The following is a 27447-nucleotide window of genomic DNA, read 5'->3' on the forward strand; positions in this document are numbered from 1 at the left end:
GCCCGGGCAGGGGGGGAGAAGTCCGTTACAGGCATTCCACGTCCTTGTTCCGCACGGAACGTGTGAATGCAGCCTAATGCTGGATAATCCCCATCTGCTGCAACAGCCAGCAAACCATGTCAAGGATTGCCAAGAATTTAGGTATCACAAGTACAGGCAAAAGAGCTAAATAAGTATCTGATAATCTGGAATTTCTGACACACAGAGCAGACAGTAATGACCTTTCTCTTATGAGACCAGCACAACTGTCCTTTGGTTCCTCACAGTCATAACAGGTGCCTACCTTACCTTTCCTCACTTCTTATCACTTTTAGGAAAGAAGAGGGAAGCCAACCTTATTCCTCCACTCACCTGCCTCATAGCTGCTCCTCCTCAGACCCTTGTGCACCCCTGACCACCTTTTTGTATATGGCAAGTTTTTAGCTAGAAGATATTGGGAAGCATCCTAATATGTCTTTATATAAATCTGAGTGGGGAAAGGAGCCTATGATGTTGATTTAAATGATGCCCATACTGTTGCTATATAACCACATAGTGCTTGTAATGAGTCCTTCATAATACAAATGGAAAATTACTGTTAATTCTAAACAAGCTGCCATGACATTCATGCCCGAACTATACTTAGGATAGTTACACAGTACATAATGTTAGTTTCCCTTTTAGGGTTCACATGGACAAGTTTTGTCCCAGCAATAATGCACCCTGCTGACAATGTACTCGTAACAGTGACTGTTACCATGCCAGCTGCAGTATGTCACCGTCACTAAGTAACTGTATATTGCATTGGAGCACAGTTGCTAAGAAAAATGTTGTTTGGAGAATACATTAGATAATTTTTCTGCTACTTTACTGTTTGAGTTGATCTAATTTGTCGCCCATCCTATTTTATTATTTTTTTTTTACAAATATATAAATTTGCAGCTGACTCCCCATCCATCAGTAGCCTTGCACTTTTCATATTGCACTCACGTCCCCTACATGGGAATTCTTTTGCTTTGCTTTTATAAATAGAAAATAAAAAAAAACTGTACATTTTTTCCCCCAATGTGGGTTAAAGTCTGTGAACCACGATGGGGTGGGGGTGGGGGGGTCCTGGGTTCACTTCCCACCAGTCCCCAAATTACATTTTAGCTGCAACAATCCATTAAATATTCCATTTAGTGAATCTCCACAGTTGACACAGAAAGAAGAACTGGGGTGTAGCAGAGACACTTATACACAAGATCTCAATGTCTGTCTCAAGAGAACAGAAGACATGTCTCTAGGTGTCTTTTTCCCCTCTCAGACAATCCAAGAGCTGGACGAGAGAGCCTCCTGGACGGCTGAGCAACACGAGAGACAATGTACTAGAGGAGAGGTAGAGGAGGAAGATCCAAGTGCAGTGATGGTTGGGCTTCCAGGGAAGAATATTCATTGGAAAGTCACTGTGTACCAGAAGTTCTGCGCACCCAGAAGAGCTACCAGAAAACAATAGACCTCTGTTCTCCGCTAGTGACTCCCTCTGCTCCTCTAAACACGATGGACCAGGCTTTGGCAGGGCTGGTATGTTTGGATTAGGGTTTCATTTTTGGGTTTTTTTTAAGAGGTGTTCTTGGTGTTTGACATTTCTTGGCTGTCTAGCAAGGTAGTTTCATTTGTATATCTGTGTTGTTTTTTGGATTTCAATTAGGTTTAAAGCCAAAGATTTGAGTGTAGTTTTAGGTAAAATAATTCCCGCACCCCATAATGTTGTAAGTGTGCCCCCATAAAGGGTATAATAATCCTGAAAGGACAGTAAAGGTCGGGCTTCTTTTGTATGGTTAACTTCAGGTTCAATTCCATACCACACCGACACCGATCCTAACCCACCCAGAAGCAGAGGCAACAGGGGGCAGTGATGTGTTCACAGAATTTAACAAGAGCCCCTTGGTGCACCTGTTGGGTGTAGTTAGCCATGGGGTTTCTGAAATTTAATGACTGTTGTATCCATTAGCGAGATGCGGTATCCAGCAGGAGAGGTGTGGCAGGGGTCCCAGAGCGAGAGGCTGAACTGCTTGCAGTGGGACTAGCTGCAGGTGTAGCTGGGGTGGTTGGTGCTGGCTGTACACTGGGGGAGTGGTGCAAGGACTGGCCACAGACATGATGGTGCTTCTCCCAGTCTTTGTGTTGGCAGAAGGAACCACAATACCGTGCCGTGTTGCAGCCGCTGCAGGTCTCACTTGCTTTCCGGCCACAATTCCAACAGCTCTGCATGAAATGAAAATAATGGGATATCAAATCTGCCAACTGTACTTCTAAATTTTTCTAGTCTATGAACATGTAAGGAACTATTATATATTTGCTATCTTTGTCTATATGGTCTATAAAGTAATTTAGCTACTATTGGTTTTCTAAAATATTCCACTCAGTTTACTTATTCAAGGTTTATAAAAACTTGATAGAATGTTATGTCAGTAATCTTATAATCTAGCCTAACTATTGTAATAATGCCCGTGGCTGTTACCTCACTTGAGTCTTCCTGCTGATTGATGACGGTCACGGCATCCTCTGACGCTTGTCGCTTTGCTTCCACCAATGCTCGCTCCATTTTGGATCTCTCTAAAGTGATGAGGTCGTGGGCCTTGCGTTCTGCTTCGGACACAGCTTTCTGCAACTCTGACATGGCTTGGCGCTTGACTTCGTTCACTGCCTCCTCTGTGCGGGCAGAGAGACAGCTCAGATGGGAAGATGAGCCCTGAGAGGTGGGGGGACTCAGGTGTAGGAGGGGTTTAAAGATTTACGTATATACCCTACAATACAACTTTGGTATGTGTCCCTTTAAAGAAGCACTCCTGTATTTTGGTTTGTTTTTTGCCCATATAATGCTAACCCCCAATATTCCTGTAGTGTCATCTACTTCACCTAAGCTCAGTGAACTACAGGATTACATTATCACCTATTGCAGGCAGCTCTCAGACTCATCTCTTCCCTGTCCAGCTCTATTTGTATGTTCCTCCAGAATGCTGCTACTATCATTTCCATGGGACTAGGAGAGCAGTGACATACAGTAATAGATGAGCTGCATAGTTACTACACTCCCCTAATCCCACTGCCTGCATCTGCGATGTGCTGTGAGACGATTGCATAGTCTCCTATGTAATGAAGTCTAACACTGCTTTTCTATGTGTAAGAGCTACAGTAACGGGTAAAAAAGAAGACTAAAGCTGTATCTCATATAATACTCTACACTGTGGGTTGGGGACCAGGAGTACTATGATCTATCACTTGCCACCTAACTTCCATACGACTTGAGTAATTTCAGTACTTGTAAAGCCAGAGGCATTTTGGGAAATGTAGACTGCATTTGGAGATCCACATTGGTGGGAAATAGCAATTAACATAGCAGACAAGACATGCATGCCCCTACTTTATTACTTAAAGCTTATGCTTATACTATATAAGCAAAAAAAATACATAAATATAACATTCTCGGAGTGCTTCTTTAATTTTGTACTGGCGAGAAATGAAAAATGCATGCATTCCTGTCCTTTAGAACTAGGGCCCACTCTATAAAACATGATATACAATAGCCATAAAATTCACTGAGATGCATGCCATATTGCAGAAGTGGTTTATTATATAATATCTATATAGGGCCCAATTTATACTCTAAAGGCCTCTTTTAAACAATATGCAAAAAACGAAGGAAACGAGGGGGATAGTGGGTGAGAACACAAATGACTGGGGCAAAATGAGCAGCAAGATTAGGACTCCAGTATGGACTGTTGATAGGAATAGATGACTATAACATTATGTGCTACTCAGTGCTGCATTCTGCCCTCTCATTGATGCCCACAGAACTTAGCACTCACCTGCCTTCCTCCAGATCTCCTCTGGCATATACCCGGCTGGTGGCCTATGTAGGAATTCTCGTGATGGTTCTAAAGAGAAAAATGGAATGTCATCATGTGCAAAAGGCCAATGAGTTCCCTTTCCAATTCCTGACAGTCATTCACTTGCCACTGCATACGTGTCCCGCCTGTTCACTCAGATTTTACTTTGGCTAACCTGCTGGGGAGGAATCTGTGCTAGAGGAAGTGTTGAGGTGTCTTCCCGGCTGAGCCACAGAGCTGACACTCTTTTTTAGGTCCTCTGCATCACTGTAGCGGCGTATCCAGTGATTAAGCTCTTCTCTGTCTGCTTCTTGGCAGCGGCGGAGGACAGTCAGTGAACGTCGCGTCTTTTCCACCATATCCATGATGCAGTTTAACAGCTGATAATAAATAAAAATAGGCTTCATTATATTTATCCATTGGATTTTATTTTAGACATTTAGGGTAAGTTGTAATGTTGCACCCCAAAAGCAGATCTACATATGGTGGCCAATGGTCAGACAATGTTGTTGATAACCCTAGGTGAGCACATTATTACCAATTACTTACTATAAAATGGCACAGGCTATTCAGGGAATTTTAATCCGTGGGGCTCTGATGCCTGAAGAAGCCAATAACTAGCAGTCTATTTTTTTGTATAGCAGTAGCACTTTCCCTTTAAGACCATGATTCCCTTGGCCCACTCACGTTGTTAAGATGTTTCCATTCCTCCGCCCACTCACGTTCCGTCAGCCTATGATCAATTACTTCGTGCACAGCTGAAATGTGAAAACACAAGCTGGTTAAATAAGGTATTTTAATATTCTGACTTGTCTTTAAAAAGCCATTTTTATGGAGTACATATGGACCGATGAGTGGACTGAGCAAGCAATAGCCTTTTGCAATGCAAACCTACAATGTAGCAGTAAGCAGGCAAGCATCTAGTAAGGCGGTGGTGGTGGTGGTGTGATCACACTATTTTCTGGTAGTGATGTGATCACACTGTACACAGGTTGTAGGCTGGACTGTGAAAGGCACCGAGCACAGTGGTGTTATCACACAGCATGGCAGCTGATGTACAAGTGACACAGTGTAATGGTGCGATCACACTGTTTTATTGGTATATGATTATAATATAGAGGCACCGAGAATAGAAGCCTTCTAAAAAGGTATGCAGCAATTCTAATACAATACATCTGAAATAAACACATTATTATTATTTGTCCAATCACTGGGAATTCCTACACATTTATTTCCTTCAGTTTTTTCAATCTATGAAATTTATGTAACTTCTTAAAATGTTTGTACAGAATGTCCTGTACAGAGATCAGCCTGATAACCAGCTGAGCATTACACGTCTGGCATCTGAAAACCCTGCAATCTGCTGTTTCTTCACCATAGGAAGAGATGGCCAGCCATATATTTATTTCCCTGCAGAGACTGCTGCAAAGGAAATGTAGTATGACATGTTGGCCATTCAGATCAATAGCTAAACAGTCTAGAACTAGCAGAGCAGGGGCTCAGTTACTAGATCTTTACTAGTTACTAGATATTTAAGCTATGGCTATACAGCTATACTCATGACACATAGATCCTAGTCACAATGCTATGTTGTACGTAGGGGGAGATTAATGAAAGGGTGTGAATAATACACCTGGTGTAAATTTCCCAGAGCAACCAATCACAGCTCCTCTTTTATTTTACCACAGCTGAAAGCTGAGCTGTGATTGGTTGCTGTAGGCAGTTTACACCAGGTGCATTTACAACCTTTCATAAATCTACCCCATAGTGTCAGTGAACAGTGTTCCGTTGCTACATGGTATACCTGTGCCATGACAGTCAAATCTATCTTTAATGGACTTTTGGATGCAGGTTGCGTGTCACACTCACTTAGCGACCAATGACCTCAATGCAAGTTGCATGTGACTGCAACCTGCAAATCACAGCCACAAGTCATGTAATAAAATATTTTTGATGTGCAACCAGGGGCATAATTACCACTATGGGACCCACGGCATTAGGGGTCCCTGTGGCCTGCCCCTGCAGTACATTGGGCCCCTGTCATCATTTGCAGCACCCGGTGGCTAAGCGGACTCCTGGGTTCTGCAGATGTCCCTTTAACTGCAAGGGCTCCTGACGAGCATTTGCCGTTATGACTACACTTGATGGTTTTGTGGTCGGGGGGAGGCCCAATCAAAAGTTTGCTATGGAGTCCAGCCATTTCTAGTTACGCCCCTGTGTGCAACATAGATATAATAGTTAGCTCACCTCTGTAATGTTCAAGGTCACTGTATACAGGAGAGTGCATAAGTCCCACAGCAGCCAGCCATAGTCCATGTAAAGCAATGAAAAAAAGGTAATGGCCCCAGTGAGATGACATTTTATTGTCGTTGAATATGAAATAAATCCATTACTTTTTAACTACTTCTGGAGTGCTGAAGCTGTCACCTTTTCTTCATTGCTTTATATTGATACGTTTGGATTATAGTGCAGAGTTCTGTGCTAGCGTCCACCATGCAGAATGTTTACACGCATTCACGGGGTATATAGACAGAAGTTGTCTTTATGTAACAACCCACTAATAAGCAAATTAACAATATAATTTATAGGGCAAAGTCTACTTTACTACACTATCTCCCTTACCTGCCTGTCGGTGACGTTCTCGCATCTCCCGAGGATCTGTATGTCGGTAGTGGTGGGCTAGCACCATATCCTCTAATCGATAATGCTGGGTAGGTGGGGGAGTGGGGTGCGGGAGACCATTGGTGGGTGGGTGAAGAAGCCCATTACTGGGACTGTATCTTTGTGCTGGACTTGTGGTACATGGACGTTTGGGGAGATGATCCGGATGGAGACCTTCCTGCGTGTCTTTGGTCCTGACAGAAAAAAAAAGATTATTATCAATTAGTATGTAATTACAAATACTGTAGCTAGTTGCCTCTCTATAAATATACATAGCAGAAGTAAATGAAACCTTGAAAGGTTGAAGTTATGTACATGGCTTACGGCATAGGTCAAATCCAGCATGTCCACTATGAAAACACTGATACCTATCATCTCCTCAGCTATTGTCTAATCCTGAGAAAGCTGCACAAGATGTTGTTTTGCTTTTGTCAAACTTTTTCGTTTTTGTCTTGCAGGGGATTTAGTACCTGTCAGGTGTCCTCCTTTTGCCGTTCTCATTCACTTCCAATAAGATCTCAGAAGAGTCACTCGGAGAGCTGCTGACACTGGTGTCAAGGAGGAGCTGCTCATGTTGTGCTAAATACTGTGCAGGACTTTGCTTTGCCAGGCGAGCACAGTGGAGAAGCTCACGCTGAAGTAATGGGAGGTTAGCCTACAATAGAAAGCAACAGTAAGCCTATAATTTAATGTACTTGAGTACTAGGATGCCCCTGTCTCCAAAGAGACTTGAAACAAAGTATAACAAAGAGCCAGATGAACAAAGCAATGGTATCCAACAGCAATACCGTGTGTGTGTGTGTGTGTGTATAAATATATATATATATATATATATATATATATGTTCTACACACACACAGTATATCAGTACATCAGCTGATCATATGACAGCTAATCATCTTATTAAGATAATTTATGGGTACAAACCCACACACCGTATACGCAGCAAATACGCAACAAATACGCAACAAATACGCAGCAAATACGCAGCAGTTTGATGGTGAAGATTTAATGCTGAGTTCAGTTATTTAGATCTAATCTGCTGCGTTTTTGTTGCGTATTTGTTGCGTTTTGCTGCGTATTCGCTGCGTATCGCAGCAGTAAATACGCTGTGTATACGGTGTGTGGGTTTATACCCTATAAGTGTATAGGCCTTATAGGAAGCTCTAGTGGGAAATACCTTAAGGAAGGGGATGACAAATGGACGGAGAGGAAAGTTGGTGGCCTCTTGTAGCTTTGAATGAAACTCTTCAATTGTGAGCGTAGAATTCTGTAAGAATAGTAAAAAAAAAAATATATAAACTTTACTCTGCTTCTATATTTTTTGTGATTGTCTATGCTAAAATTAATGGTAGAAACCAAACCCAAACATATATGTGATATCCTTTGCTGGAGCATTTCTTTTATTTACCTCATATACTGTACTCATGTGCAATAGGTTAATTTCATATAGAGATGAGCTGAGTTTGGTTTCCTGAATCCATTTGCTGATTATAATTTTGTACTCACCACAAGCCCAAGCACCAGCGCACGTACACGTTCACCAATCTCAGGTGATATGTCGCTGCCAAACTGCTGTAAGGTTGTTAGGAAGCGCTTTAGTTTACTCAGCTGCCGAGCTCCGCAGGCTGGGGGTAACTGTTGGTTGGTTAATGCAGCAGATGATGAAGCTGAGGGTCCATTACTGAAACCATTGGGGGTAGAGGGTGCTCCATTGATGGCAGTGGGAGAGTGGCTGCTCCCGTTCATCACTGTAAGGAAGAGTCATTAAGGATTATTACTTCACAGGCCTGCACAGTTGCACAACCCAACATGATATTTATAAACCACACACAACATTCCAGTCCTTGTCTACCAGCAGTTGTGTTGGCCAGAAAAGCAGAGCACTAAAAGTCCCACCTCAAATGCATCTGTCGTACACACGTGGCAGTGCCAGTCTCTTTCTGGGGTAAATACTAGATTACCTTTTCAATAGCAAGTGCATGACTAAATGACTACCTTAAGGTTAAATATCTCTAGGAACACAAATAGTAAAATTCTGTAGTTGAGGATATAGCTTATGTCACAATATAACTTCCACATTTACATGCAAACAGGCAATATACGATAATTACACAGCTGAACAATTCCAGGACACAAGAAGCCAGCACACCAAGAAACCACTGATGAAATACATTTTTTTGGGTAGTTTTTTATTAGCTCTATGAATGATTTCATTGCAGGGCCACCAAAATTTCCATTTGGTTCCTGGACTCATCTAACTATATCTTACAGAGATTGTCCAATACTCTAAAACAAAAGTTTTACCTAATGCATCTTATAATCTGCAACAGGAAGGTCAAAGTCGCATAGAAACACGATAGAAACAGTCTTTAAAGCAAAATACTTGAACAATTTTGGTCCCCATCCTGTACATATCAAAGTTTTCTGCAAGTTCTTCTTTAAACACATTTCATATACTTTATATTCATGCAACAGAATTTCTAACAAAAAAATCAAGGACTTAGGATCCGGTAGAGCAGCCTCCATAGTTATGCAGCCTCGACTTACCTTTCACAGTATCTCTACCCCTATTCCTATCGCAGTCTGCTTTACTAGGACTAACACACTGGCACCGAGTGCAATCTGAGGGGCGGCCTACGAAAGAGCAGCCCAAAATAACCACATGCCCACAACTGACAGGTGGGATCCCAAAGCGACACAGAGTATGTGTGTGTGTGTCTCACATGCTCTCTATGTATCAGCATTGATGCTTGTTGTGTGGATAAACATAGAAAACAGACTGCGGGAAATACTTACAGGACATCAGAACCACATAATAATAAACACAAGAGCGTGGTACGTGTGGATTACTGACACAGAAACACACACACTAGGGACATGGATTACAGACACGCATACATACACATGCATCTGTTTATCTTCAGCTTAAACTAAAACCCATCAGATCAGAAGCTTCCACAACCCAACATTTAATTAGACAACATCTGGCCAAAGGCAGTAAAGCTCATAGACCTGTCAAGAGACAATGCCGCAAAGTACAAGAGACTGGGGGAAACAGGAGTCACCTGTATTCATTAACTACAGACATGGGAGTAAAAATACCAAGGGTAAAAGACATGCCCAGTAGGTATGAGGCACATAGAAGAAGTGATCATAAGGTAAAAACTTGCCATGAACATCTCAATTAGCTGGAAGGCCTAACAGCAAGGACCTACAGGTCGGGCTTACACTAGTCTTATGGTCACCAAGGCCACCAGGAGTTTACTCCATCTGAAGGCACTTAGAAATAACATTGTAATTATTCCACACATATTGGACATTCATCAACCAAATAGTTGGCTATGTAGGTCAATACAACTAGCAACCTACTGCATAATATATAGCTTATCAAGATCCATCATATTCAGGAAAAGCTCTCAGAAAACCAATGAAACAAAGAGGATGTGTAGATCTTCTTCTGGTGAAGAAGGGTTAAAAGACATCCAGATATCAGGTCTTAATGTTCACATAAAAATAAGCTATATAACAAGTAAGCCGTCTTGGGGCTCTCTTATGTCTTCAACCCCATGGCTAGTCATTTCTTGAGCTATTGGGTTCAAGAGCATCCCCAGCCTGCATATGCTGTTATACAGTTATGTATGGTAAGTGACAGGAATACTGATCACACCGGGCAGGAAAGGATTCCTGATGTCATGATGAAGATGGAGGATCAGCTCTGCAATTAGTTAGGACTGGAGATGAGCAAAGTGTTCTACCTGATTCCACATTTGTGGTTGGTGAGATAAGTAGCTATTTTACTTTTACTAAGTGATATTAGAATTTATCAATTTGACGTATCTTCTATTTGAAATCAGTTTGCACACATTGGCCCAGATTTATCAATCTGTCTGAACCAAAAATTGGGCACCTTTTTGTCTCCAAAGCAACCAATCACAGCTCAGCTTTTATTTTTTTGAATGGACTATGATTGGTTGTTATCTGTCTGAAACACAAATGTGTCTAATTTGTGATGATGAAATCTGGGCCATTGTTATGTATTGCACACATTGGCCAATGCAAAATGGCAAATCCAATGAAACCGTTTGCTCATGCCCTGTTAAAAAATGCAAAAGTTAGACAGAAAGCTTTAGTTTACCCCTAAGCTTCTGTAAAGACATAAAAATAGTTTTGTAGAGAAGCATGCTATAGCGCCATCTCACTTGTGCTTGGAGTGAAGGAGGAATTGCGGTTAGCCCCCTGGCTTAAAGCAGGTGAGGGAGGGGGCATGTTGGGTGGAGTAGTCCTCGTCTGGGTCTTCACATCAGCTGGGGAGTCTGGCATTGTAATGGCTGTATTGTAGAATTTGCCTGAGAAGAGAAGACAGACACATGAGTCAAAGGATGCACAGAGGATTTACATCATCACCTGGAGAAAACACAAAGTATGTCAGGCAGGATGGATGGAAATTACCATTCAGGTGGAGTGTGGAGGAGGTGGGGACCGGGGGACAGGACAGAAAGCAGCAGTTAAAGCTATTCCCAAACACCTGCTGTTAGGATCAGCTGTGCCCCCTCCGTTACCCTCCCTCCTCCTGCCACGCTCTGCTATTATTAACCCTTGCCTGTCTGCCTGGGCTCTATTCCTTTGCCAGCAGTACAGTCTTCAGGGTTCACTGCAGTTTGAGAGCTAAGGACAGGTGTGTGGCAGCTGCCGGGATCTATCCCGCTCTTCAATGTAACTCTGGCCAACACCAAAGAAGGGAACATAGGGCAGGAGACAGGAGGGGAAAAGTTTGCCAGGGGCAGCCTTCGCGTGCGACCTTAACCCATTGTTCGCTATACAGCAATAGAGGGAACTAGGCTCTTAAAAGCTCTTTAAAAACCATGTTGTGTCTGTTCTGTGCTGTGTACACCACTTTTGCTAGTAACACAAGCTCCAGCGGTCAGAGCAAACATATGGGACTGCTTCCCCAGTGCCCCCTCCTGGAGGTGATCTCACAGTCTGTGCCACAGATAAGAGGCTCCTGTTATGAGAAACTATTTCTCTTTGCTGGGATTGTTTTTGTATTGGGTTTTTGACAGGTCCCTGGAAAACTCCAGAGCTCCCAGCACAGGCTCCAGCCAGGAACTCTCCTCCTCTCCTCGGATTATTTTTATTTGCTCTGTAATGGACTGCAGCTGGACTTTTGTGTAAATCTGACATCTGGATTCCATCACCAGCCGCATGGGCAGTCAGAGAGCTCATTCGTATATCTACAAATGTGCCACATGCACAGAGAGGAATGGAGTGGATGGAAAAGAGGGCACCTTCCATTGTAAGCTTAGGCAATATGTGCCACGCAATCAACCAGAAGTTCCAGCAAGCTCTGCCAGCTGAGTCTTGCAGTTTGTGCCCAGCTGAAGCAACACCAGTAGCCTACATCTGTTCAGACTGGACAAAACATGGCTCGCAGCTGCGTTCCGCAAGAGAATAACAGTGATAAATTCATTTGGCAGCCATGAAAAATATGTGTAAATTACATGTAAAAAAGTTTCACAGTACAGCTGCTTAGAAGAGGTAGTTGTGCCAAATTACCCATTGTTAATAGACATTGGGGTAGATTTATTAATACTGTTTTGAATTTAGACAGCATACAAGTAGACAAGACAGGCAGAAAAGACACCATTTATGACAGCCATAAAAATTTTGCGAGATATTACACATTTTTCCTTATTCTGCTCCTTGTTTGGCTCACATCATTAATACATTTTGTGCATTTTAAGAAGTGTTTAGTGAAGCTTAAAGATACCTAATACAGATAATAATTTGCATACAGCACATATACCAGTTTTTGGGCCAAATGGAACTCAAAATCTGGGGCATTACACTTACAAAATTTTACCCACTGTATTGTATTTTGTAGGTTACTTGAATAATTGTAAAGATTTGTGGGCATATCCTATGGAAGGTGTGCGATACATACTGTTTAAAGCCCCTGCAACATTGCCCTATGACCTACTGTGATCGCCATGGATCTTCAGCCTATAAATTAGTAAAATTGTCATACAGCTATTGTCTGCTGTTTCTGTAAAAGCTTGGTTAAAATCAATATATCTGCCATTAAAGATCTAGGAAAGGTTAATATCCCAGCTTTTGCAGACTCCCAGGGCTTGGGGGATTTATCACATATCATGACTAGTCGTTGCATATGCATTTATACAGTGAAATATCACAAGGTATCATTTGAAGCCATATATAGCTGTCATGTTCACCCATCTATGATTTAACTAAATAAAAAAAATCTATTTTTTTATGATTATTGCAATCTGCATGTGATTCTAAACTTGTAATGTACACACTGCATGTGATTTGTGACGAAGCCATAGTCGTATTAGGCAGCACTGCAATCCATAAAAGCGAGAGGTGTAATAGACGCCATATAGGATGTCCCCCGGCTTCCCTAGAAACAGATATTAGAAATGGCTAAACATCATTTTTACAACCTGACAGAAGCAGATAATTTAAGGACCATACAGCCATGAGACCATGCCCCCGTGTTGTCACCGATAGAGCAATAAACTAAGGTTATTAGTAAAGAAATGGAGGTGTGGTTCCAGCCACATTCTGACTGCAAATGTTACAATGCAACCTTAACTGATTTTATAAAAATTCATTGGAAAGCACTGACATAACACAAGCACGAGGGTCCTAAATGTTCTCCCATCTACTCAAAAGAGAATTGGAGAAGTCCATCTACAAAGTTATCCATGATTCACATCTTCACTACTTCTTAGTTGTACATTAGTAAAGCAGTTTTAGTGACAGGTCCACATTAGAAACATAGGGGAAAAGAAAGGGCCAATAATTTTATTCATTCCTGAAGAGTTAATGGTTTCAATAGCAGTTTATTCCAAAATAGCTGTCTGCTCTGTGTGTAGTTGACAGATAAACTTTATTACAAAAAGATGTGGGGACGTGACAGAAAAGAGGAAGAAAATGTACTACATTAATGCAAACAAGCACACAGGAAGAGGAAGAGAGAGCGTGAGAAATGGAGATGTGATGGGATCATACAACCATCTGACTGAGGGTGAAAAATGACAAGTAGGGAGCGTGGGAGGAGAGCAAGGGTTAAAAGAATTCCCCCCATCAGTCCCGTCCATGCTCTTTAAATGGCTGGAAATGCAGAGCAGATGTTGGGAGGCTGATCCCAGCCAGAGCCGGCCCTGCTCCTAAATAAAGTAAAGTATTCCTGAAATTCAGGACTGAGCCCCGCCAAGAACAACTCCAGATAAGACCCTGAGACACTGGGCTCCATCTGGTCTGTGTTATGGAAACACTCAGTGCAGCTGGGAGCCAGTCAAAGGTTGGAGCTGGGAATGAAAGAATGTGCATCTTGTAATGGTGAAGAGCAGGCCAGGCAGTACCTGCAGAAATATGCTAGGTGTAACTTTATTACAGCACCTTCACACTGGCTTATTCAAATCTTAAACACTAATTCTACGCTTAGAATATTTTCACACTGATATAATCTACATTCATACAACCTTGGGGCCACCAGGAAAAGTTGTAGCTTCTAAATGCACTTAGAAAAGTAAGGACAAAGAATAGGTGCTGTATTCACACCTGGAGGATCGCCAGGGATAATTGATAAACTAACTGCTGGGCGTCCAAATGCTGGGATCCAATGGTGCGTTTACACAGACAGATTTAGCCAAAACCAGGAACAGACTATAAACAGAGAACAGGTCATAAAGGAAAGACTGAGATGTCTTCTCTTTTCAAATCCATTTCTGGCTTTGGCTTCCAAAATCTGTCTGTGTAAACGCACCATTAGACATTCACCAGTAACCTAAGGTGATACCTGTCAGTAAGTAGTCAGTTTTCTTGCAGTGCCTCTCCAGGGAAAATAAAACATTACACAGTGCTTCATGTAAATGGATTGTTTGTCTGTGTAATGGACAGTACAGGTTCTCCAGAGCGAGAGATACTATTTGTAACTGCTTTCCTATTCCGGCCAATAGATGAGGATTCAAACAGAGGACCCTCTCTATACCAGTGGTTATAGAGGATTAATAAACCACAGTTGCTTTCTTCTAAAAACCAAGACACACTACAGGTTGTGTGTTGTATTATAGCTCGGGTGCATTTACTTCACTTGAACTGGACTGTAATACAGCACACAAACTAGTGCTGTTTCTATAAGAAAGCAGCTATGTTTTTCTAATCCCTTAGAGTAACTGTCATTCAGAAATATCTGGACATGTCAAAAGTTTTCATCAGTGGGGATCTGGGATTTGTAACCCTCACCGATCTTTAGCTTATAAACCCACACACCGTATACGCAGCAAAAACGCAGCAAATACGCAGCAGATTTGGTTGTGAAGATTTGATGCTGTGTTCAGTTATTTAGATCTAATCTGCTGCGTATTTGCTGCGTATCGCAGTAGTAAATACGCTGCATATACGGTGTGTGGGTTTGTACCCTTAGAATCAATGTCAACTGTCTTCGGCCCTTAGTCACACGCTTCTTTATGCTGGCTGTAATGATTGGTGGGGGTGTCATCATCCGGACCACCAACAATGAAACTGTGTAAAAGAGAGTGAGGTTTCTGAAATTAAATTGCACAACAGGCTTAGTTGGAATATCAGATATAGACCATGGAGAAGTGACAATGTTTCTGGGAAAAATGGATACTTTTTTGTAATCCCAAACAACCCAATCCCAAAAAGAAGAACATATTTGCTTCTGTGCCTACAGGAGGCAGTATTATAGGATTTAACGTTGGCAAAGATCTATGACAAAGAAAAGTGCTCCCAACAAGTCCCTCCTCCCGACCGCCAGTCCACTGGGAAGGTGATATGAACTGCTTCAGACTAGCGCTACTAAATGGCTTATAGTCCTAGTCCAAAGTCTTGAAATAGGTACCAGGCAACTGTAATAATGGGTCTCTGACATATTACTGACAGTTTTTTCCCAAAAGAAAAACAAACAAACTGAGATGGTCTGACTTTTCTGTTCTCTTGAACAACTGGATCCCAACATGTCAGGTTTACATCAAGGGGATGCCACAGGATGCCATCCTATCCAACATCCAATAGACTTAATTCAACAAGATTAAAAAGCATGGTAGGAACTAGCCTAGCTAATCTAGACCAGAGAAGCACACTCCTCTAGAAAACCTCTGTTCCTGCAGTATGAAAAGATCATCCTCAAAAGGTTTCACTAATTTAGGGCACAAAGGTTTCTATGTGCCTATTCACACATCCACAAATTTTGGGGATCTATGAATAGGCTGTGATATGTCCTAATGTGGACCACTACAGATACACAAACTGCTGTCCACAATTGCGGGTCCACGATTGCAGACTGCACTATGGATGTGTGAATGAGGCCTATATCTGTATTTTCACATTGACCAACCTTAATTTGCCTTCTTATGTTTGGCATTGTGAATTGAGCAATTTCTATGCGTTAACCTCCCTTTGTCACAGTTGGGTGAGCCTATCCAGTTATAAAGCACCTACCATGCCCTCTATTATAAACTTGCTGAGCATAACACCACCTTTAATACAGATCTGCACAAGCTAATATCCCATCTGTTAGAGATCTGCAGGAAGCAGTCTGCCACAGACATATCAAGTCTATTGCTGAGTGCATGAGCTACCAGAGAAGAACAAACCGCATGAGCACAGATCAATACAAATCCAGGTATAAGACATTGATAGGTAATATCCTCCATGTATCACAGCCGCTATCCATAACACATTTTACAATTCTCATTGCATAATTACTGCACAATTCCTGAGACTTATATCCATGGTCCTTTGAAGGCATTTTCTGTCACGGTGTTTTATTTAGGAGTGTCCTCATTTCCAGTTTTGTGTAAAATTAGTAATTACTTGGCATGATTTGGCATGATTTTAGGTCTTGTCATCTACAGTTGAGTTCCTAAAATCCGTTTGCCTTGCTGTGTACAGCTGGATGACAACCTCACCCGTAGTTGATAGCATAGCTATAATGGTTGTCACTCGTTGTTCCTAGAACAAAAAAATAAAATAAAAAAAAAAAACAAAAGAGGGAACTCAGATATGGCTAAGGCGTTTGGCACAAGTAATGACAATTCATAAAAACAGATATTCCTGTTAGAAGGGATCTCCATAATTTCCACTACTATCCTTTTGTGACTATACGCAGAAGGGTGGAGCTTAGGTTGTTTGGTCCTCCACTTTAGAGACAGCAGAGGCCCAGTACCCAATAACAAGCTTTTATTTGCAGTGAGGTTTAAGGCGTGTTAAGGCCCTATTCCACCAACAGATCTGACGACAGATTATCTGCCAAAGATTTGAAGCCAAACCCAGAAGTGGATTTAAAAAGAGGAGAAATCCAGTCTTTCCTTTATGACCTGTTCTCTGATTACAGTCCGTTCCTGGGTTTGGCTTCAAATCTTTGGCAGATAATCTATCGTCAAATCTGTTGGTGGAATAGGGCCTTTAGGAGCAACAAGGCTTTTTTTTTGTCTTATTAGCAGTCCCTTTTAAAAACTGTGTGTGGGTGTGTGTGTGTGTGTGTGGGGGGGGGGGGGTTCAACACTGCTGAATTACGGTAAAAGCATGTAACTGCAATGCAACCAGATGTGTGTTTTCACCCTAAATTTTTTTGGGGTACTTATAGTAATATTCTCTTTGGCACACTTGCTCATTTTCGTAGGCGCATTAGTGCGTGACTCCACATAGAGATTGGGTGGTGACTGTTTTCTGTTTCTTCAGTGTCAGGGGTCAGCAGTGTCCTGCATGTCTTCACCAACACAACAGTGATAAAACGCGTTACTTTTAGAACATCACACCTCGTTCAGTACCTATGGGGATGGACCATCAGTAAATCCTTTCTGCAGCATATCATGCATCACCTTGTCTAATGAACAGCCTGCAGAGCATTTTCTCACTCTTGACTGACAGCCAAAACAGGGAAAGTGAGGTAGAAGCAATTTCCCTAGGCTATACCGATATTTTATTTTTTTTAATTCTTTGTGGCTTCGGTTTCCTATAAACAGAAATTTACTGGGATGCAGCAATAAACTGCCATAAAAGTGCCAAAGAGGGTTGTAACTTGTAGAGCACAGCATGGCATCCATGGAATGGAAGTTAGCCACCTGGTTATCATTTTACTATCCAGGTAAAAAAGATGCTTATATCTGTGCCCCCTCCCACCGCCATTAAGTTACTGCTCCCTCGCCATCTGTTATCTTAATCTAATGAGCTGAGGCCCCATACAAGCCTCTACCCCTGGTACAGCAGGACCAATCCCTTGTCTTATGTGCCACTTCCTCTAGTATACATATACTACAACACCTTTTCTTTAATCTATAATCTGTTAATCCAGAAAGTCTAAAAAACTGCCGCAATACTGTAATAGTTCTCCTGCACTATTTTGTGGCCTAAGATTTTGTGGTAAGATTTCACATTTTATTTTAACCTTTACCCCTGCAATGCAATGAGGGGTTATGCACTGAAGGCTAGGTCTGCCTTTTTAGTACCTATCAGGCTCTGCATGGGTTACAAGAGATCACATATTTATTTCTAAAGGGAAAATAAAATGTAAAAACAAGTGCATTTAAAAAGTTTAAACAACATAGCAAACATTAAAGGGATTATCCAGTGCTACAAAAACATGGCCACTTTTCCCCCTCTCTTGTCTCCTGGTCAGGTGTGGATTTCAATTAAGCTTCATTTACGTCAGTGGAATTAAGTTTGAAACCCCACCCAATCTGGAGACAAGATAGTGGGAAAGTGTCTATGTTTTTATGGTATGAATGTGCTTAGAAAAGTCAAAACTATTAAAATATTGTGTTTTTTTACCCTGCATTGTAAAATGAGATGAATAAATAAATAAATAACTATGCAGGAATTACAGTCTTTTGGTCACCTGGCTGGCCAAAGTAAATGGAAGAAAAAGCAATCAAGTTATATGAACCCCAAAAAGGTATCAATAAAAACTACAGAACGTCCTTAATCTTCCACCCTACAAAATGTTTTTCAGTACGTTACATGGTATATTAAATGATGCCATTAAATATATATTTATTTATTTATTTTTTGTTCATAAATCCTCCTACTCTCAGGAGGCAGGCTAAAAGTGGTTCTCCTCTTGACTCCACCATATGTTTCTCTCAATCTCCCTCCTTTGCCGTCAGTGTGGCCTGGAAACAGTTAAGGTTCCACAAGTCTTTTGGTGACTGTCCAGCTCTGTTTGGCTTTTGGGAAAAAGTCTGTTGGCTTTCTTCCACTGGCTATCCCTGCTATCTGGTCCTCTTCCTATTACCTCTTGGCAATATTCTGGAGAAGCCATATCTTTGCTTGAATGTTCAGTACCTCAGCAATGGTGCACAAGCTTGCATCCCAGCTCTCTCAATTATGGTCACAAGAGTCTGGTCATGGGGACCTAACCATAACTTTACATCATACTAATAAGTAATTCATTAAAACATGGCTTTTATTGGTCCAATTTAACAACAACAGATAAGCTCATCCTCCCATGTTTGGTTTCCTCTGCTTCTTGGAACCTACCCAGGCCAGCTTTAAGCCCAGCAAACCCCTTCATCTGTGCACCACCTGGGTTTATCCAACATATAGATTGGGGATTTAGCTCCTTAATGTTTATCTCCAGCTAAGCTCTGAGAATTTATAGCTACTAGGTTACCCACTTTTTAATCTCCTGCACTGCAAGACCAAATTTTGTTTGTCGTTTGTTTTGGAGTCCTTGTTTTCCAGGCCTGTGCACCAAGGAAGATTCCTCCACTTTCTATCCAGGCTTGCCACTGTTATAATGCATTCTGCAAGTCTCCCGCATAAGCACAACTACAACTTGCCCCACAAAAAAAAGCAGTCACATAAAAAAAAGTTATGCCCCTTTAAAGTAGGGAGTGAATTAGATTATGGAAGCATCAAATAAATGTTGTCTGGGTTGTCTGGCAACACACTTTGTTGATATTTCGACTGAGGACCAACAGAAATATAGCTAAAAAGTGGGACTATACCACAGGGTCAATAGATACCTTATGGTCTAACCTATGGTTATTGTTGAGCTTCGTGTCAAACAGGACAAAGTGCATTTCAGGTGAATCCACGAAGCCACAATGTGAGTGCAGACAAATACTACAGCTAGGTTAGCTATTTAGTTGCATGGTATAGCCAAATGGCACTTCTAGTGCAGTCATTATAAAAGCTCAGCATTTTCATGTAATTTTGCGGTATTTGCTGCCATAAACCCTAGCTCTTAACAAATGCATTAAACTGCTGCACATAGTGGTTTTCACAATTTCTGTTTTTTTCCCCCTGACAAATAACCATCACATACATATTATATTTACGTTGTTGGTCTACAGCTGAACTACAACTCCTGTAATCTGCATCTGGTATCGTTCTTATTGGGATGTTAAAAACTACAGTCTGTCTTTCCCCAGCTGGAGAAACCTGGGTTGAATGGACCCAACTAAAACTGTTATGTTGCACATAAGTATACTGCAAGACTGCGTCTTGGCACCTCCGCATCCATCTGTCAGGGTATAAATGATAACCATCCCCCCTTCCCCTTTAAACCAAACTGTGCGGACTTCTGCCAAACAATATAAATGACAGTCTGATGATCTTTGGGTTTTGTGTTCTAATTGTCCCAGGGCGTCTCGATTGCGATCGTTGTCAGACTTGTCACACTAGGCCTGTCATTCACGTGCCTCACTTTTGTTTATATAAACAGGTGAATTGTTTGATGCCACAATTAAAACCATCTGCCATGCAAATGACTGCCAATTAACTCATCCTGTTTTAATTACCCTGATAATTGAACTCAATGTGTGGAGAGAATCACAGAGAAATGCTAAGTGGTCATAAGGTTCAAAATACTCAAAAGCCAAGCATGGACGACTTAATATTTAACTCGTTCCTTATGAAGGATGCCTATGTGGCATGGTGACATAGCTGCTGATCTGGCGCCAACTGTCCATATTTGATTATTTAATTATATGCGTTTGTGCAATTGTGTTAGGTGACGGCAGATAATGCCCACTTGGTACCGATCCTTGATGGCACAGCCTCATGTGGCATACTTACCACATCTTTTTTTTTTTTTCGCAGGGAATCCACAACATTTAGAGTGGCAGCAAAATAAATGAAATTTGAAAATTAATTTGAAAATTAATCTGCGCTCCGAATCCTCATGTCAATTTTTGCTATGCCTATGTTAAAGCATTATAGTTGATTTTCCTCATTGAGTCAAATGAAGTAAAAATCGACCATAAATTCAGTGTTGAAGATTCTGGTATCAAGGGAGGAAGCAAGAGGATATGACAAACAAGATAACAAGGGTATGTTTACACCTACTGCATATGCTGTGGATTCCATGTTCTGATGAAATATTTATTTAAATATACGTCATCAATTCTCTGGTAAGGACAATCCCCACTTGTTATAAGGGTCTCTTGACAAAAAAAGCTTATTCCATGTACCCCCTTTCTGGGACCCCACTAGTTAGCTTTGTGAAAATCTGGCAAAAGAGTATGTTCACACGGAGTGTGATTATAGTAGCAGTAATGTGGGTGGGATTTTGATCAATTTAAGTGCCGCAAACAGCAAGAAGTTGCACTTTTCTTGCACAAACACCACTTTTGCAACTTTTTGTTGTCTCTACCACTGATGCTAGAGAGGTGGCAAGGAAGGTGCCTTATTTGTCTGTTTTTGGTAAGTAGGTTGATGCCCAATTTAACACCTCTGTGGTAGGTTCTACAGAAAAAAACACATTTTATGAACCAAAACATATCCCTGATTCCCTTGCACAAAAATATCACTATTGCAATTTAAAAAGGTCCAGAAAACATAGTCTAACTTAGTGCCCATTTAATCCAATGGGTTGTCTGGGTAAGGCAGGGCAAGGCTGATCTTGTAGTGAGTAAGATACTCTTTGTAACTGTTAGCCAAGTGATGAATATCCTGAAGAGGAGCCTCTCCATCTCATATGCTTTATATAAAACTTTAGTTTTTTTTTTTTTCTTACTGGACCCTTTAAAATGACTTTTTCTGGTCTTTCTGTTTAAGAAGCCAATATCACTTGCAGCCAGCTCTGCCCATTTTGTTTTCATAATTACAGAAATATATCACTACATTTCAGATGGCAAGAACCGCGTTGCTTAGTTTTGTACGTACTATTTCAGGCAGAAATCTAATTTCAAGTATATAATGCAGTGTATATAGTATATTGATTTTTCAGACGATCGGGTGAGAATGTGGTCAGAATATATTGTGCTTTTCCATTTACTGAAACACTCAGGGTAGGGTAACACTATACAGAAACTGTTCAATTGTTGGGCTCAGACAACAACCAATCAGATCCAAGCAATTCTGTATCTGAATGAATGCAAGCGATGGGAGTCCAAACCTCAAACAGTTGTCTGGCTATCCTTTGCTGGAGCCTGTATGCACACAAGGGTATGGTGTACTGTAAAGTTCTGATCATCCTGTATAGTCTGGCCCAGTGTGGTTTACTTTTATTGTTTTTGCAGACTGTTTGTCTAGGGCTACAAAGAGACTTTTTCGTAGCTCTAGAGACAGATTTTAAAGAAAGCTGCTCATCACTCCAATGCTGCCTGAGCCACGAGTCATTGGGGCAAACCCTGATGGCTTCTGCCTGCCCTGCAGGTCATTATTAATAGATTTCTCCCTGTAGCCGAACAGGATGAAATCTATCATTCAAGGCTGGTGAGTGACGACTTGTGGTTCGGGCAGCATGAAGGTGATAACCTCTCAACTATCAAGCTAGAGCTGGAATCCATATGAATACATTGACCCAGGCTGCTTTTACACAGTGCAGTACTGCATCAAACACCCATGCAGTTTTTTTTTTATACAATACAGCTGATTTAATACATACACCTGAGGTGCTCTTACACAGTGCAGTTCAGGTAAATGCTAAAGAGTACCAGCTTTATAGAGTTTAATTTAAGAAATGTTACTACTTAGCCGGCAGCTGGTATCTTCATTTCTGAAATCTCATGCAAATGGGAAAACAAGACCTTGAAATGTTATCGATGACACAGTCTGGATCAGGGCATCATTTTGCAGATCCTGTCAGTGTTACTTGGCATACATCAGTCTGAAGCACTGAGGGGGTTGAGGTGTCTCTGCATGCTGGGTGTGAGGAGGATTGCGCAGCACAGATAGCACACTGTTTGCACAGGAACAGAAGGGCTGGCACTTATCAGTATCACGGTGTGTGTAGATGGCACTGCGCCACCCCTGACAAAACTTACAAGGAAGGCAAATGCTCAAAACTGCAATGGGAAAAAAATAAGAGAATAATGGTTAGCTACTTGGGTTTATCAATCAGGCTAAATCCTTTTCTACTACATAGACATCATCACAGATCCCAGGAATTAGCTGGACAGCACGGCTGTACTATCCTGGAAGCAGGTGGGTTCCACGACTCCCCCCTTCCATTAACACCAAGTATAACTATATAGTAAATTGTGTCATTATCCCCAATTTCTAATGGAACGTAATGTTAATTTTATTCTGTGATTGTGCTTTATGAATGCATCATGAAATGTGTCGGTGTATGGCCAAGTATGTGCAACTCAATCCATTGGTAACCATGGTCCTGCACATAGTTGCCTTACTAACTAAGACAATTTTCTACCTAGTTTTACAGATTATATGAACAGTTTTTCTACTCTATCCATAATGCATGTCTGTATATCATCCTAGCCATGTTTGGATGCAAAATTAAAGGTGCAGGTTGGATATTCAATTTGATGAAAAGGATCCTATCCCCAAGGAAAGTCCCATGAGCTTAGATTATCTGTACCATGACCCATCAAAGCTTAGTTGGATGTTGGATGTCCTGCTCCCCATCCGAAGTGTATCATGTTATGTCCCACTGACGCTGCTGAATGATAGAGGAGGCTCACAGAGGGGAGGTACTTACTGATAAACCACCATCCAGTCCCTTGCTAGCACTTTAGACAAAACAAAGGGTGACAGCGCTCCATAGCGAGGATCAGAGGGATAACGTATAAGAAGGGCTAGGGGGTGCAAGGTAACCCTCACCTGGTGAGGTTGTGCAAATCTGGAGGCACAACACTCTTAGACACATAGATCCTGGACCGCAGCCACTCCCGATATCCAAAAGGGAACAAACAGAAAAAATACCTCCAACACCAAAACACACGGATTGTGGGGCGCAGGTCCAACTGAGGAGACGTCTGGGGTCACTTCAAATCTCCCGCCTCTTTACCTCAGCATGGTGAGGTAAAGAGGCGGGAGATTTGAAGTGACCCCAGACGTCTCCTCAGTTGGACCTGCGCCCACAATCCGTGTGTTTTGGTGTTGGAGGTATTTTTTCTGCTTGCTAGCACTTTAACCTAGTAGGGAGTATTTAATGGGAACAATTGCTTCTGGTAGTGTTGCCAACATTTGAATCTTTATTAATAAGACTTGCTAACTGTTTATGGGAAATAGATCATGCTATCAAATTGTATGGCGGCTGACCCACACATATAGCCACATAGGTGACCATGTTGTTCTTGTGCGCACAACTGCAAGAGATTTAGTAAGTAAAAACTTTTTCTAGTGTAACATCTGGAACACATCTATAGCGTACTGTACAACCATTGAGCCATTTTTTTTAATCAGTCACATTAGCAACAACATCTATAATGGCTACATCTCAGTGAGCACAAAAGAATGAATAAATCCATCAGATTCCATTTCCCAGTTGGAACTTGGCAGTACGTCTCTTCCTGTGGGGCCCTTGTGATCTCACTGTTACCACAGAGGAAGCAGAGGGCAAGCAAGAGAGTACAGTGTCAACTTCATTTACAGAAAAAAAAAAACATGGATGAATTGTTAAAGATTCAATATACACTGACCTAAACGTTTACTTATCTCCCTTTGCTGTGAAAACAAACATAATATATCATTCCCTGTTATCAGCCAAGTAAAGGCTAGGCCATATTACTAGGACAAGTCAGAAGACTGGGGATCTGGCTTATGGGTCTCCCACAACCCTGAATGTGGGGCCAGTTTCTGTGTCTTCCATTGATTTCCATATAGAAAGACCCTGGCCTGTCCTCCACTAGAAGCTAAGAATAATATTGCCCTCTATTGGGAAGTCAGATTGTTATTGATTAATTATATATTTAGATTATTGTCATTTTATCCCATTTAGGATGGAAACAGGTTATAGGGAAGCATACCTGGTTTGGTTATTATAGGAAATTTGATGTTAACATTAACATTAGAGTCTGAACCTCCTGATAGTTAACAGACTATAATGGCATTCACCCTGTCCACCAGGGAACACTGAATCCAGATATCTCCTGGGCCCCAATGTAAAATCTGCCCTTGTATATACTATGTATTCTACGGGTGTCTTGTTAAATGGCAAAGGGGCCTTTAGGCCTCAAGACCTGGAGGCAGCTGCTCCCTCTACACCACCTACAAGTAATGCCCATGAATTATCAAACATACACCTTGTACCTTCAGAGCCATGATGACCTATAAGCCATACATACAGTATACATTTTAGGGCAATACCATGATGATGTTTTTCATCACCATGAGCCATAACTATGAGCCATACAAAGGAGAAAGCACCACAACAACATTGCAGCATGCTATCAAACAGACCTTACTTTGTTCATCCTGCTCCTCCTGATTCATGATAAGACTGCCCAAACTGCAGTCAATAACAACAGAGAAATAATAACAGTAGAGAAATAGTGGAAAGTAGTAATAATAATAATATATGCAACTCAGGAGCTGCCCTACTCCTATGGGCGCAGTAATGGCTAGCATTACAGGGTGTTAGCTTGGGAAATCCAGCATCTATAAGAACAGGGAAGGCGGAATAGACTATTAATGGTCTTTGCCTAAGAGACTGGCTAAGGATGCATATTTTGGGGTATTTTTTTACTGGAATGATAATCGGATATAAAAGTTTAATTATATCATTAGAGTCTAACAGCCTATAAAAACCACAAATATAAATTCCTGTCAAGTAAGCGACAACCTTCCCTTATTGCCACAGAAAACTGAGGCAAGTTCCTCTATATTATGTAACCAAGTCTACATGTCACAATTTCTCCATTGTCACACCGCAGCTGTAATGCAGCAATTCTTGTAGCTAGATAAACTTAACATAGAGCCCATAGGACACAGACACAAGGACTAACATGGCATATACTGATGTAGGACTGTAGGTAAACCTAATGTATGATCATGGCAGACAAATACTGCAACCCCAAATGACAAATTCAGCTCTGCTGCAACTTATAAAAAAAGGAGCTTTTCTGCAGGCTGGACTTTCTGCCACTACATGTGAAATATTAGTGGTAAGATACAGTGATGGGAAAAGCACTTGCAATGAACGCTCCTTATATCATACTGAGGATACGCATTTTAGACGCACGCGCTTTGTAAGTTGCTGCGGAAATAGTACAATTTTACCACTTATTTAATTAGTAATTTAATTAGTAATTATGATTCACAAAGTCAATCTTCTTCCTTCCATAAAATAAATTTGCAACATGTAACCTAGTAAAAGACCCCATAGATATAAACATAAAGCATGCCTCTATAGAGAACTGTCACCTATTCCAATTCATTGTAAGGTGTATGGCTGCCTGTAAGGGCTCCCTGACACCAGCCAGGTGTCAGAGACCTCTCTTCTGGTACATAGCAGGCTCCCTAACTGTGTGACAGACGGATTCTGCAAACAATACCCTGGCAGTGCTTAGAAGATTACATCTTGTATTGTTTGAGAGATGACAGAGCTTACTAAATAGTGCATGAAACATCCTCCACTGCTGATCATCTCCCAAGCTGATCATCCTCCAACTTTACCAACAAGAACCAGGCTTCCTTTTAATAAATGAGATTCGATTGCAAGCTCTGCAGACGAGTCCTCCAGTGCTTTATAACCAGGCGGTTATTTCTCAGTTACCTCCATAAGGCGCAGCACATGCACAAGATCTCTGCCTTTTTTATGAAATAATTTCCCAGTCTGGAAGCTGTTGGGGGCTGGGAACTGATTCACCCCATACTAGTGATTTTTTACATCCATTGTTTTATGTCTTGTAGCATTATACAGATGGAAAGTGCAATATATTAATACAGACCACCTCTTAAATAAATATATTTACAATACATAATCATTACTATATATATATAATAACAAAGAATTAAAAGCTGGGGACTTTTTGAAGGTGTAAAAAAAAAAGTAACACCCCCTTGCTCTGTAAAGGGTCACCTGTGCCTATCAGCATGCCAACATGGCAGAGGAACAAAAAGACTGAAAAGTCAGGTTACATAGCATGCCAGTAGAGCTGCTGGAGATCATAGAGAGTCAATGAGCTCTCCAAGACCCAGACCAAAGATAGAAGATGTGAAATGCATTTCTTTAACATTCCTAATATATTAGTTTAAGCAAAGTTACATTACCCCCTGCATGAGATATTAGATAGTTATCTTGAAAACTTGTCTTGATTTTTTAGTGCTAGACAGACAGGTGTATGTTATCTGCGATCAGCTGTCACTCACCTTCCCAGGATGAGACTGGAGCTGGAGGTTACAGATCACTAGGCACAATGATGGGTCCAGCAAGAGGTAGGAGCACCATGTCACATCCTGAGCTCCCCTATCCCAGCAGCCTAGAGGTGCCTGCTCCAGGCAGGGTCCACACTCTCTCCCAATCTACAGAGCCGCAGTTGGGGGCTATCCCTTCCCAGAATCTTGTGTCCTCTTCTCCTTCTTGGCCACTTTGTAATCTTTCTAGCTTGTGCTTCTTATTTTTTCTTCATGTGCATAAGTGAGAGTGGTGCCCCCTGCAATCCCAGCTCCCCTTGTCCTAAGGCTTGGTGTCCAGCTCCGGTCCAGGTGTCCCGGTGGTTAGGCAGTGCGGGGAATCCTAGCTGCCTCCTCCTTG

General features: G+C 41.5%; 1 protein-coding gene across 4 annotated transcripts; it reads right to left on the reverse strand.

Annotated features, from left to right (window-relative positions):
* CBFA2T3 (CBFA2/RUNX1 partner transcriptional co-repressor 3) lies at positions 1-27447 on the reverse strand. 4 transcript variants are annotated; one of them, XM_069968509.1, is made up of 11 exons: positions 27063-27447; positions 10715-10861; positions 8022-8263; positions 7693-7782; positions 6983-7167; positions 6474-6706; positions 4539-4609; positions 4027-4231; positions 3831-3899; positions 2483-2673; positions 1-2226 (listed from the first exon to the last, which is right to left on the reverse strand). In XM_069968509.1, the coding sequence occupies exons 2-11, from the start codon at positions 10833-10835 to the stop codon at positions 1969-1971; spliced, it is 1665 nt and encodes a 554-aa protein (XP_069824610.1). In that variant the 5' UTR covers positions 10836-10861; positions 27063-27447; the 3' UTR covers positions 1-1968. The 4 variants fall into 4 exon arrangements, with proteins under 4 accessions (XP_069824610.1, XP_069824609.1, XP_069824608.1 ...); XM_069968508.1 differs by lacking the exon at positions 27063-27447 and adding an exon at positions 16377-16473; XM_069968507.1 differs by lacking the exon at positions 27063-27447 and adding an exon at positions 16274-16304.

Source organism: Dendropsophus ebraccatus, chromosome 4, assembly GCF_027789765.1.
Source record: "Dendropsophus ebraccatus isolate aDenEbr1 chromosome 4, aDenEbr1.pat, whole genome shotgun sequence".
In the NCBI taxonomy this organism is placed as follows: Eukaryota; Metazoa; Chordata; class Amphibia; order Anura; family Hylidae; genus Dendropsophus; species Dendropsophus ebraccatus.

Bases quoted from the DNA above. Each gene is read 5' to 3' on its own strand.
- CBFA2T3 (XM_069968507.1), bottom strand. From the start codon at position 16,295: ATGGATATAAGTCTCAGGAATT. The intron at 8,264-10,714 runs GTGAGATGGCGC...TCTTCCTTACAG, and splicing joins CTCCTTCACTCCAAGCACAA to TGATGAACGGGAGCAGCCAC. The intron at 2,674-3,830 runs GTGAGTGCTAAG...CTGCCCGCACAG, and splicing joins GGAGATCTGGAGGAAGGCAG to AGGAGGCAGTGAACGAAGTC.